This window comes from Alligator sinensis, unplaced genomic scaffold, assembly GCF_000455745.1.
Source record: "Alligator sinensis unplaced genomic scaffold, ASM45574v1 scaffold19_1, whole genome shotgun sequence".
NCBI classification, from domain to species: Eukaryota; Metazoa; Chordata; order Crocodylia; family Alligatoridae; genus Alligator; species Alligator sinensis.
In genome coordinates, this window is record NW_005841916.1 from 3562293 (window position 1) to 3575489 (window position 13197).

The following is a 13197-nucleotide window of genomic DNA, read 5'->3' on the forward strand; positions in this document are numbered from 1 at the left end:
CATAGTAATATGAGAACTGGGTAAGTCCTTATAGGTCATCTAGTGAATCCTCCTGCCAACATAGCAATGTTCTCTTCAGTAAATTTAGTATGGCTATGTTCCCTTTCATTTTAAAAATCCCAAGCAAACAAAGCTCTCATCATTTCCCTCAGGGAGTCTATTCTAGAGCCTAACAGATATCACTGCCTGGAGATTTTTCCAAATGTTTTTATACTCTGTTTAATTTCATATTACTCTTAAATTACATGGCCTTTAACCATGCTCTCAATCCCATGCTTAGACCAGGAAGGCCAGGATTCTACCAGTAAACTGAAATGAATAGATAAAGAAGGTAGAAAACAACCAAACACTGCACATGAGAGAAGATTTCAATCTGCACCATTTCTTTTCATATGTTCAATCTCTGTATTTGCTGCTGTCCAGGTATTACTTTTTCAAAGTTTTATACAGATGAAAATAAATCAAAGTCAATAAAATAGCTGCATATAGCAAGACAGGTTGCCTACCCCATGCATTCAAAAAACAGGAGTCAGCTGCCACTCGCACAAATTGTGTGATTTGCTTAAAACCATGAGATTTAAAATGCATAATATATTATGGGTTCTTTTAATTTTCTTCTTGTTTCTGAGTCTTTAAGGAGCAGCTGGGTTATGTTTTCAAGTTTTTTTCTCTGCAACCAGGAAGGTGAGAAATTTACTTAAAATAGAAAAAACAACAACAATGAAAGCTTAGCTTTTTTACAGAATCAAGTGCCTCCATGGGATGAAGCTATAAGAAAAACTCCAAATATCATGGGACTCACAATAGCATTGTGAGAGTTGATGATACTGAATAAAGATGACATTCATAACACTACAGCTGTTCTTCACAAGGTCCTATTACTACTCAAACCATGCATTACTTTTACTAATAATGAATATGAACCCTCTCTTTGGGATGAATCACCTTGGGTAAATTAGTATAGCAAAGTTTTAATTACCTCCCAGTGATTAGGAAGAACAGAGTGAGGATGACCAGGAGAGTGAATCCACCAACAGCAGCAGTGGCAATTACAAGAATCTGCCCCTGCTCCGCAGCTATATCAGAAGCTGAAACAGAAACACAAAGAAAAGGGGTTAAAGTTTCAACATCTGGGATTCATAAAGAATGGATCATAATGCCTTACCAGTAGAATGTCCCAAATATTCTATGAGCATTGGGATTTCTTCAGTGATTAGTTGGGGGAGTCAGTGGAATTTGCCTGGGAAGTGATGGGGTGGAAAGTTCTTTGTGAAGTTATTTCCTTGCTCCACTGCTGATGGAGGTAGATGGTTTTGACAATTAGGGAAGTATAGTAGCAGCTGGTGTTGGTTCATGTATGGTAAACCCATTGTCCTGCGTCTTACTCTGCCTTGAACCTTCTGACCTTGCTTGCCAAAGCTTACAAATTACACAGTTAAAATGGCTGGTATTTCTAGGCCCTGGAATTCTCTGCTCATAATTAGTGTAAAATTGTAGCTAATTATATAATTAAAATAGAGCTGGATTTTCACATTAACACTGTACATACTTTTAGGACATGTAATCATTGACCGAAACAGCATGTACACCACATGTACAGCCTCATGGGGGGTGCACACACAGACACAGACACAGACACATATGAGCAGCTGCAGCCTGCACGCAGCCAGGAACACAGCCCAGCATGTAGAGCAGAGCCCTGTAGGTAAGTCTGTGGAGAGAAGGGGCAGGGGACAGATTGAGGCTCCCACGGTGAGAGATGGAGTGGGGCAGGGGCAGGGGCTGGGGTGAATGGAGCCCTGGGTTCTGGACAGGTCCAGGGATAGGATGGAGCTGCAGGAGGCTTGTCCAGGGGCATGGGGGGTGGTGTGGCTCCCCATTGCCATGCACACCTCCAGAGGAGGCATGGGGGGCCCATGTCCCCCAGATTTGTGTGCAGAGCCTGGAGGAGGCATGGGGAACACATGCCCCCTGGATCTATGCATGGGGTGGAGGCAGGCTTCCTGTTGTGTGCTGGGGCTCTGCGCACTGTTGCCTTTGCCCCAGGAGCTGAGCAATGCCACGTTGTGCCTCCCGTGGCTAGGTGGGCAGGAGACATGCAGCATGGCCAATGCGCAGCTCCTGGGGCAAAGGCAGCATGGCGCAGAGCCCTCACCTGCACCGGGCAGCCCACCTCTACCTCATGCACAAATATGGGGGGCATGTGCCCCCCATGCTTCCTCCGGGGTGCATGCAGTGGTAGGGAACTGTTCCCCCCCACCCCCCTGAGTCCCTGGATGAGCTGCCTGTGGCCCTTTCCCATGATCCACCTTGGCCCCAGGGCTGCATTCACCCCATCCCCTGCTGCTGCCCCACTCCCTCCCTCACCATGGGGGCCTCAATCTGACCCCCCCATCCCTCCCTCGTGACCCTTCCCTCCACATGCTTACCTGTTGGGTGCTGTGTGTTTGTGTGTCTGCCCCTCACTCCCAAGCCACAGCACCCCCAGCCCTGCTGCTGCCCATCACTCCTGACCAACAGTACCCTGCATCCTGCCAGGACATGTGGGGACTCCCCTCCCTGGGCTGAAAAGCCTACACACACACACCCACAGTCCCCCACACTTTCACAAATTCCCCCTCGCCAACACACCCCACACCCATCCCTAACCATACAAAGTACCTGCCTAATTTTGCCTAATTTTGAGGTTTTTCTGTACATAGTTTTGAGTTTTTAGCTGTGCGATTAAAATTGCAATTAATTGCAACTAATTTTTTTAATTGTACAACTAATCTTGATCAAATTTTTCAATAGTTTGACAGGAATAAATAAATAAATATAGTTGGGCCGGTTCTACATCTAGTAGTAAGCATGTGCTATCAGATCATAAGAAAGAAGGGCTGGTGGGACCTCACAAGGTCTTATTGTCCAGCCTCCTGCTCAAGACAGGATTGTCTCTAACTAAGCCACCTGAGTCAAGAATCTGTGTAACCTTCTCTAGAAAACTTTTAAGGATGGAGATCCCACAATTCCTCTAGGTAGCCTGTTCCAACAATTGACCACTTGCAGAGTCAGAAAATTTTCCCAAAAATACAACCTAAGTTTTCTCTACTGTAGCTTGAGTCTGTTGCTCCTAGTCCTGTCTCTTAAGGCCACAGAGAAAAGCCCATTTCCATCTACTCGATAATCATCTTTAAGTTATTTAAAGACTAGTATCTAATTGTCCCTCACACTTTTCCTCTGTGGACCCTAGTTTTTTCAGCCTTTCCGTAAGTCATGCTTTCGGGGGCCTTGAATGCCTCTAAAGTAAATTGCACAAAACTATGGTGTGAACACCCAGCCTTTGATTTAAAAGATCCCCTCTGTGGTGGTAAAATAAGACATTGTAAAAAAATGTTAATGATTTATGTTCTTCCCAAAAACAAACAAACAAACAAACTCATGAGCCAGAAGTAGAATATAAATGTTTTGGCAAACCAATGCTTTTCAAGATGTTTTAAAATACATATATTTAAGATCATAAATAGTCTGTAGTCTATGGCTATATGATTCACTGTCACTGCTTCTGTGGTAATAGAGCTTGTAGTTTGGAGATGCTCCCTTACTTAGACTTTAGAGGTTGGGAATTAGGAGATGGTCCCTCAGTTAAGCTAGTTAGTTAAGGACTTCTTACATCTTAGACTGTAAGTGACACAAATGTAAATTGCCTTAGTGAAACAGTCACACCTTAAGGTGAAAAACTATCTTTGATTGTTCTTTATCTGCACAGCTATGACTTGCTACTAGAGGCTTGGTGAGCAGGGGCAGGATTGGAACCCATGTAAAATGTTTCTTAGGCAGCTCTAGTTCAGTCAGAAACCCAGACAGGGGTGGTGTGGGGGTGAGCACCAGAGAAAAAGGGATTGGGCTCCTAGAAGTTCAGGTAGTGCCCAGCTGGTTGGCAGCCTGGGCGAGGTTATCGTGGGGTGGCAAGCTCAGGAGAAAAAAAAGGACTGGTTAGGTGAGGATTGGGTTTGAGCTTCAAGTAGCCTGATCCTTTTTTTTTCTCCAAAGCTTACCCCCTATGTCACCCCTGTCTAAGCTATGGGCCAGCCAGGCACTGCCTGAGTTCTAAGGAGGCTGACCCTTTTTTTCTCACGATCTTGTCACCTCTACTACCAGGGGGAGCAGAGAACTATTCCAGGTGGTGGTGGGACACACCACGTCCACTGCGTACTCCAGGCTGTGGAGCTTGTTCTGCCCAATGTGCCGGGGGTGAGGTGCCATGCCTGGCCCCACTGCACTTGGTGTCCCCGTTCACCCTGATTCAGGAGGGGCCACTGCACCCTGGGATGCTGGAAGACTTCAGCTTGGGTGTAATAGCTACAGGGAGTGGCCACACCTTAATGGAACAGGAGCAAAATTAGATAGATTATAGATAATTCTGCCCTGGAATAGTGTAACTTTAAGATGAATAATGAGTGCTTTAAACTACTTTAAAAATGTTAATGTGCAGGCAATCTGTGGATTAAGAGCTCTAGAAACTGCCTAAATTTACCATGTAAGAAGGCCCTAGAATCAGATAAAGGGTCTGACTAGGTTGCCTACTGTTAGTTCTTCTCATTCATTGTATGCTTGTATTTATTGAACCTGGTAATCACAACATCCAGTAAATTACTGTGCAGTAAACTGGAATAGGCTGGCATCTACATGAGCAGGCATTAAAGTGCATTAATGCTGTGGTTGGACTAACTTGGGACTAAAGTTAGTCCCAAATCAGTCCACACACACAATGTTACTGTGCAGTAAGGCATCCTCATGTGCCTTACTGCACAGTAACTAATTGGGCATAAATTAGATACCTGCATGAGGCAGGTATCAAATTTACAATCAAGTCTGCATAAGTCAGCATATTTACTGCACAGTACGGGCATGCACATGTAGAAGCACACCTATGCTGGTCAGTAATTTTGGTTACTGTGCAGTAAATGCACACGTGTAGAGGCGCCCACCGAGTACCTACATTTATATCACCTCTATGAGTCTGATCCTTTGATTATTGTTATTATTAATATTATTATTAATATAAACCATTATATTGTTGGCCATAAGAGAGAGGACAACCAGGTCTGTATACTTGTATAAACACTAAACAAGTCTGGCCCCCCATACTGCTAGGTGTGGTGTAAATGAAAGAAGAATCAGGGCCTATTTTATGTCTTTCTTCCATCCTGTAATCCAGAGGCTCTTCATGCAAACCTAATTTTGTGCAGAAGTTCCACCATCTACTATATTTCCACTTATTTATTTATTTTAAAAATAAAAACACAATTCTACCCATGCCTTCTGACCCCAGCAGAAGTATCTTACTAGGCACTTTGGGTGACTTCAATAATCTCTTCAATTTAGGAAAAACAGAAACCTTAATCAAGCAAACAAAATTAAGTTTGCATAATTGGCCATTGTCCAAAAAGCACAATATTCAGCTATTTCATAGGCACCAGATGATTCAAACCTAGGTATATCACCTAGGATTCTCAGAGGAGAAACTTGGTATACTATATTCTGTTAATACTTTGTGAAACCCATACACTGAACATAAATTGTCTGAAGCCTCATAAAAATGCTGTTACAAATAGAAAGCATTTGGACTCTAAATAACATTTGAGAGTGACTTAGTAATAATATGAGTGGGTTCTGTAACAGTATTCAAATTCAATAAAACAACAGTAATTTATGCCCAATTTTCAATAAAAACAATTTATTAAATTTCTGGCATTAGGTTTCTGTCTATATAATTTAATGGAGATGTGTGCTGGCAGTAAATTATACTACTACGTTCAGTTTCTGTCGTCATAAGCTGTTCAAAGACAAGTTAAGTACATACATCTTCCAATAAAAGGTGTACTGAAACCTTTTATCAAATACAAACTAAATAGCTAATATCCCAAATAGCAGCTAGTCATATTATAGTAATAATTTTTTGACTTTGCATCACATTATATTCCATAGTGTCACATTTACTTGGAAAAGTACAATGTAACAAAAAGTGATGTGACACAAGTAACAATGCAAATAATAATAATAATCCCAGGTCTTCAATTCAAATGTTAACACCATCTCTGAACTGCTGGGGGCCTTGCTAAACTGCTTCAGAGGCTGTTAAAGCCAGAGACATTTTAAAGTTGTAAAAGGAGAAAGAAATGTTAAATGAGCGTAAATTGCCATTATCTGAAGCAGGGATGAGAAGGACACTCTACAGCTTTCTCAAGATGAATTTAATAGAAAAAAGACATGATGAAGCAATGAGCTCAGCAGGTGCAGGCAGACAATGATCCAGTGGTTCAGACAGACTAACTACCTGTTCATGAATATTTTTAATATGCACTCATTGTTAAATGGACAATCTGGATATCTCTTTCCTGAGAATTAAAGTTCTGGATACAGGTAAAGGATAGAATTTAAGTCAATAACAACTAGTTTCATGCTACAAATGAGGATAAGAATGAAAATTCAGATGAGTAGAAGTCAGGCTTTGTAAAACATGTCTGTTAATGAAGCTGTTATTTCTTGATTTTTTGGTTAAAATGAAGTGAAATATATCATTTCAATAACATGCATTACGTATTAGAGACTATCCAGAATATATGGGAGGATGAACATGACAACTGATTTTGTCTAAACTTTTTTTCTGTCTTCAGTCATTATGATCATTAGCTGAGATTGTACAACCTTAGAAAATGACTGTTCTGTTCCACTTCTTTTCTCTACCATAATCACAGATATAGCAAGAGTCCAATATCTTAGGATATTTTTTCAACTAGCCACATCAAAGGGGTTTGAAACCTGTGTCATCCTTATGACCTTAATTTACTTGTCAGAAAAAAATATCAAATGACAGACAAGTATAATTGAAAAATGTGGATTTGTAAAAAAATGACAGAGAGGTAGGTAAGGCAAAGTGATGGGAATACTTATTTTTGCTTGAAATGATCCTTGTAGAAATCAATAAAAGCATACTGCAATGAACACTACATGTGCACATGCACACACACAGGGTGAAAACTCCTAGGAAATATAGGTTATGCCTTGGGTGTACAGTAATAAAGCAAATGAAATGTTAAGTATTTTTATTAAATCAGAGGTGTATCTAAGTGTTTTGCTGTCCATAGCAAACTTCAGAATATATCACCTATTCCTTTTCATTTCCCCCATTTTCTAGTACTTTTTATACATCAGTATTTAGATATTATGTTTTCTATTAAGTCATAATAGCTTTAAGACGTATGTTTCTCTTACACATGTTCTTCTGTTCCCCCTTACTCTCTTCCAGCTTTTCTCCATCTTCACTTTTTTTCAATCAGCTATGAGCCTTGGTCTATGTTCCCTTTTATTTCTCTTCAGATATATTTTTTCATAGCGTATTGCACAAAAACTATATTAAAAAACATTATTAAGGTTGCAAAGTTAAGCACTCAAAAGTTAGGAGACTTTAGAATTAAGGAAGCCTGTGCAATATTACCTTCCTCCGTTTCCTGTATGCATTATGGAAACTACTCAAGTTGCAATTTTGTGGATTTCATAGAAATCACAAAATCCACAACCCACCCCCGCCAAAAAAAAAACAGACCAACCAAAACCCAACCAACCAACCAAAAAAACTTACTAAAAATAACATGCTGGCTTCTCAGTAGAAGCCAGTAGCCTCCCAGAGCATGGGGGAAGGTAGAAGCTGCTGGCTCAAAGGGGAGCAGTCAAGATGGTGGCTATTCCTGCCACTTGACACCGATTGGCTGAAGGGGGTGCCCATTGGATGGCCCGGCCCCTCTCAGCCAATCAGCGGTGAGGGATGGGGCTACATGACAGAGAGCACACTTGGCCAATCAGTGAAGGGGGTGGGGCCACATGATGGACAGCCTTCTTGACCAATCAGTGGTGAGGGGCAAGGCCACTGCCCCCCCCCCCAGCCAATTAGAGGCATGGAGGATCTCCAGCATGATAAGCCCGTGAAAATGGTTGCTGGCCTTGCAACATGACTGTGAAAACAGCCACCTGCATCCTGGATTTTGCTAGGCTGCTAATCATGCTGCAGTATTTCATGACATGATCACATACTGTTTTTATACACGACGACTTCCTATTTTTATACCCGACGCCTGCCTCCTTCATTGTGCAGGATGTATAGTGGTAACTAAATGAACAGCTATTCAGTATTTATTTTTTCCCCATTGTTTAATGTGTTGGCATATATCTTATTTACTGCATGCTATTCACATCTTGTGGATGGCAGGTTTACTCATTTCCTCATGGGCTTTCTCATGGTGCTCAATGCTATAGTATCTGACTACTTCACCAACAGCCCTTACCTTCCTAATCAGCAGGACACTTGCAGATAAGCCCATTGGGGTCGGGTTTCTGATTTTTCCATCCTTAAAGGAGTAATACAGATTCATCCCTGAGCCATCAAGAGGAGGTCTCTTCCTCCTTAAGGCACTTTCCTCCCATGATCAAGTGATGTATAAGGCTGCTCTAACACCTGAAATGCACAATTTGATCCCTGGGCTTTTGCTTGGGAGAAGCTGTCTGTGGCCTGAGTTTTGGTCTAGTCGAGCTGACTTCTGGCATTGTACTGTTTTGTCTATTGGTGCATTTTGTGCCCTCTCTTCATCTGCCCAGCTAGTGCAGTTTGACATACAAAATAAATTATAAAAACTGAATTGTGTTGGGCTACAACAATAGGTTAGGGAAGGGAAGTTTCTTTCCTCAACCCAGCAGACAGTCAGCCCTGGGTATCATTCCCCCTGTGACATACCACAGCTGAAAACTATGGGCACTTTTACACATGCTCCGGCGGGAGGGGAGCAGCTCTGAGAGCTCCAGGATAGTGCCTGCAGTTGGAAGCACAGACACTTCTGTTGTGATAGAAACTGTGACTTGTTTTTGTACTTCTTCAAATACTGAACTTAAAAAAAATCAGTACTTTTATTCAACTTGTTAAATGAAGTATCCGCTCTGCAGTAACACCACCAGTATGACACCTGTTCTTTTCATATTAAATCCTAGCCTGTAATATTCTTCAACAATGGGGAAAGAGACATTGGATGTAATTACTCCACTGTTGTCTAGTTACTCCATGTAGCTAAAGATTATTTTAAGTCATAATAGCCCTTTGATTATTTTAATGTTTGGTAAAATTTTCAAAAGCTGTTCAATTCCATTTTCAGGAGGCATTTGGGAGCCTAAATTCCATGAAGTTCACTGGGGCACCTAAAATACTTATGTGCTTTTGAAAATATTGCCTGCCATCTGTTTTGTATGTGTGACACAAGAGAAGTGAACTGAACCTAAGCTTTAAGGAATGTTAAAGGTGCGTAGGTTTTTCTTTAAAAAGTTGAACATTCAAACATGGGGTGTAGGGGGGAACGGGGGGAGGGGGGCTGGGAACCATCTTGCCAGCTCAATTATGTCTCTTAACTACATGCTTTAGTTATTTCCACTTAACATCTATCAGCAACGAACCTTCCAGAAGACTGAAAGATGGGAAAGTGACAAAAAAACAGCTAGACAGATAAAAGTGAGCATCTGTAAGATAGATAAGTGCAAACTGTGGGAACTGGAGCTCTAACAGACAAGAATTGTCTGTCAGCAGTCTAGATGGATTCAAAAGGTATTAAAAATAACAGCACTGAAAAACCAGTAAAGAAAGAAAGTGCTACAATATAATAAAATCGCCTTTAATTTTCTAGGAGCTTCCTAGTTCTGATGCTGCCTTGGACGGATTCTGATTGGGAAGAAGGGGAAATGTATGGGTATAGAAGTCTTAAAAAGAGTTTACAAGGGAAAAATAATTTGACCAGTGAATTTTTTACCCTAAAGTACATAATGGAAAAATTGTGTCTAAATGTTACCAAAGTATGGTGGCTTCCTAGCTTTTGGTTGAATGCAGGGCACACACATGGTTTATGAAATATGAACCAACCTCCAGCAGTTATCCAATGTAAATAAAGGCAGCAAAAAGTCCTTCAGACAGAAGAAAAATACCATAGAGATATTGGGTGGAGTAACTGATGAACAAATAGTAAATGGTATAGAAGAAAAAAACAGGGAAGTCTTTAAGAATATCTGAGAATCAGTGTGGTCCACTGAATCACTTGTAATTGCACAAGGGACCAGTTAAGGAAAATAAGGATATTGCTCAAAAACTAAATTACTTCTTTATTTCAGTCTTCATTGCAGTGCTTGTTGGGGAGAGACACTCCCTAGATCAGTTCCTTTCTGGCAGTAAAAATAAGAACATTTTCAGAGATTGAGCTGTCAAAAGAAAAGGTGCTTGAGAAACTTGATAATTTAAAAAGCAATAAGTCACTGGGGCCCAGATGGTATACCTGTATGAGTTCTGAAGCAACTAAAGTGTGAAGTGGGTGAGCTGCTAACGAAAACATATAATCTCTCATTAAAACAATTACTGTTCCAGGGGGTTGGAAGGCAACAGATGTTGCACCTATATTTTAAAAAGGCTCTGGAGCGATGGGAAAGATGGATCAGTCAGCCTTACATGAATACCTGGCAAACTGGTTGAAACAACAAGTAAAAAATTGGAAAACAGCACAGTTTCAAACCAGTACAGTTTCGGTAAAGGAAAAATCATGTCTTACTAATCTCTTAGACTTCCTTGTATGTCTATAAGTAGGGGGTGGAGAAGTAGCTGACTAATTTATTTAGACTTTTAAAAGACCTTTGACAAGATCAAGCACAAGAAGAGAAAGAAAATAAAACAGTTGTGAGGTGAAGGACACAGTATTGTCATGAATCCAAAACTGGCTAGGAGACAAAACAAAGAATAGGAAATGTCATCGCTGCAAAAAGTTAACAATAGGCTTCCTCAAGGTCTAGTGGTGCTGTTCAATATATTTATTAATGGTCTGGAAAAGTGAGTGGTGAGGTAGAAGAATCTGCAGGTGAACACTTCTCTGCCAGACTGGCTGACCTGCTCCACTGGTTTTTAAACTAACCCCTCTGGGGGATGGGTGGACTACAGCCACTGCTGGCCCACTGAGCAACCCTTGCAAAGCCAGCAATCCAAGGCATGTAAGGGAGCCCACCCCTGACCCAGCTCTGGTACAATTTGTGGGCAAGGCAAGAGACCCCAAGGGGACTCTTGCCTGCCTGTACACAAATGCCAGGAGCTTGGGGAATAAGCAGGAAGAACTCATCCTCCTGCTTAACACGAATAATTATGACATCTTAGGGATAACAGAGACCTGGTGGGACTCCACCCATGACTGGACCACGGGAATAGATGGCTATACCCTGTACAGGAGAGATCAAGTAGAGAAAAGGGGCGGGGGTGTAGCTCTCTATGTTAAGGAAAGCTACACGTCCCTGCAAGCTGATCTTGGCGACCAGGGTAGATGACTGGAGACCCTCTGGGTTAAAATCTGTGGGGAACACGGCACAGGGGACACAATGGTGGGAGTCTACTACAGACCTCCCACCCAAAGTCAAGAGCTTGACCAGGAGTTTGCCTGGGAACTGGCTGAGGCGGCATGCTCCAGGACTATGGTTGTCATGGGTGACTTCTGTCACAACCCAAGGGTGAGATTTTTTGTTTTTGTGTGTGCTTTGGCACCACTGAATTATTTTCCCGCCAATTCGTAGCTTTCTTTGCAGTGTGCATTACTTCTTTGCAGCTAAGAAATGCATGTTGCAAGGAGTTCCTGCCATTTGTATTCTAATTCAAGCCCCATTATTGGCTTGCATGAAATTATTCACATGCGGCGGCTAGTGATTGGCTTGCTAGCCGTATAAAAAGCTTGAGTGGTTTCCGCCCAAGTTGGAGGACTCCACGAACACCAGGAGGAGGAGACTTCATGCTGTGTGAAGATCTCTAAGCGCTGCGGAGCCTATCGGACCCAGTGCATTTCAAGCAGGCAACAGAGGTCTGATCAGCCTCTAGCCTCTCCCCGTTGCCGAACGATCCCTCGACGTACCCTCCCCCTGTGCGCAAAAAAGGATCCACGGAGCCTCGACAACTCCGTGGGAGAGACCCGAGCTTGTCTGAGTCCTCAAACAAGGATTTAATCGGAGCTGTGCCTGGGAAACTGTCCAGCCTACACCGTGACCATCTTCAGTGTAAGTAAACAATCTTGAATCAACCATTATGCGTCCGTGCCTAATTCTAGCATGTCGCCTGTTCTCTCCGACCCAGTGTGCCCGGGCTGCTGGCCACAGCCCACGCAGAGCACAAAAAGGGCCTGGATCGTGTCCGGCCCGCACAACTTCAACTACCCAGACATCTCATGGGAGGATCACTCAGCAAAATCTGAGCAGTTGCAAAGCTTCCTATCATGCATGGATGACCTCTACATGACCCAAGAAGTCTATGGGCCAATGAGAGGTAAAGCGCTGCTCGACCTGGAACTGACAAGTGGGGACGACCTAATCAGTGACCTAGTGATCAATGGGAAGCTCGGTGACAGCGACCATGAGCTGATCATCTTCACCATCTGCCATAAAGCTGGCAAGTCAGTCAGCAACACTGAAGTCCTTGACTTCAGGAAAGCTGACTTTGACAAGCTCAGGAGGCTTGTCAGTGAGGCCCTAAGGGACCACAACCCCAGAGGGAGGGGAGTTCAGGAACAGTGGTTGCTCCTCAAGGGAGTGATCCTCAATGCACAGGCTAATTCTGTTCCATTTCAGAGGAAAGGCAGCAAGGGGGCACAACAGTCCCTCCCTGGCTCTCCAGGGATCTAGCAGACATCCTGAGGTTAAAAGAAAGGCCTACAAAGGATGGAGGGCAGCATTCACCTCCAAGGAGGTATATTCTGCACTAGTCCGGTCCTGCAGGGAGCAAACCAGGAAAGCCAAGGCTGCAATGAAACTCCAACTAGCTTCGAGTATCAAGGACAATCAAAAGTCCTTTTTCAGATATGTGGGGAGCTGGAGGAAAAGCAAGGGCAACATTGGACCCCTGCTAAGCCAGATGGGACATCTGACAACTGATGCCCAGGAAAAAGCCAACCTATTAAATGGGTACTTTGCATTGGTCTTTCACCAGTCCCATGGGACACCCATGCCCACTACGGGACAGGGAGGTCTGGGTGAGGATGATTCCCTGCCCTCCATCAATGCTGACCTCATGAAGGCACCTTTAGAGGCTGGATACCTTCAAGTCAGCTGGCCCTGACAATCTACACCCCAGGGTACTCAAGGAGCTGGCGAGCATCATAGCCCAGCCTC

The 13197-nt window shown here is 42.9% G+C and overlaps 1 protein-coding gene across 1 annotated transcript in view; it reads right to left on the reverse strand.

Moving 5' to 3' along the window:
* EPHA6 (EPH receptor A6) overlaps positions 1-13197 on the reverse strand; it is a 549557-nt gene that overhangs the window by 222988 nt on the left and 313372 nt on the right. Inside the window, exon 7 of the mRNA XM_025198213.1 lies at positions 980-1088. Coding sequence (XP_025053998.1) covers positions 980-1088 — 109 coding nt within the window. The remainder of the gene's footprint in view (positions 1-979; positions 1089-13197) is intronic.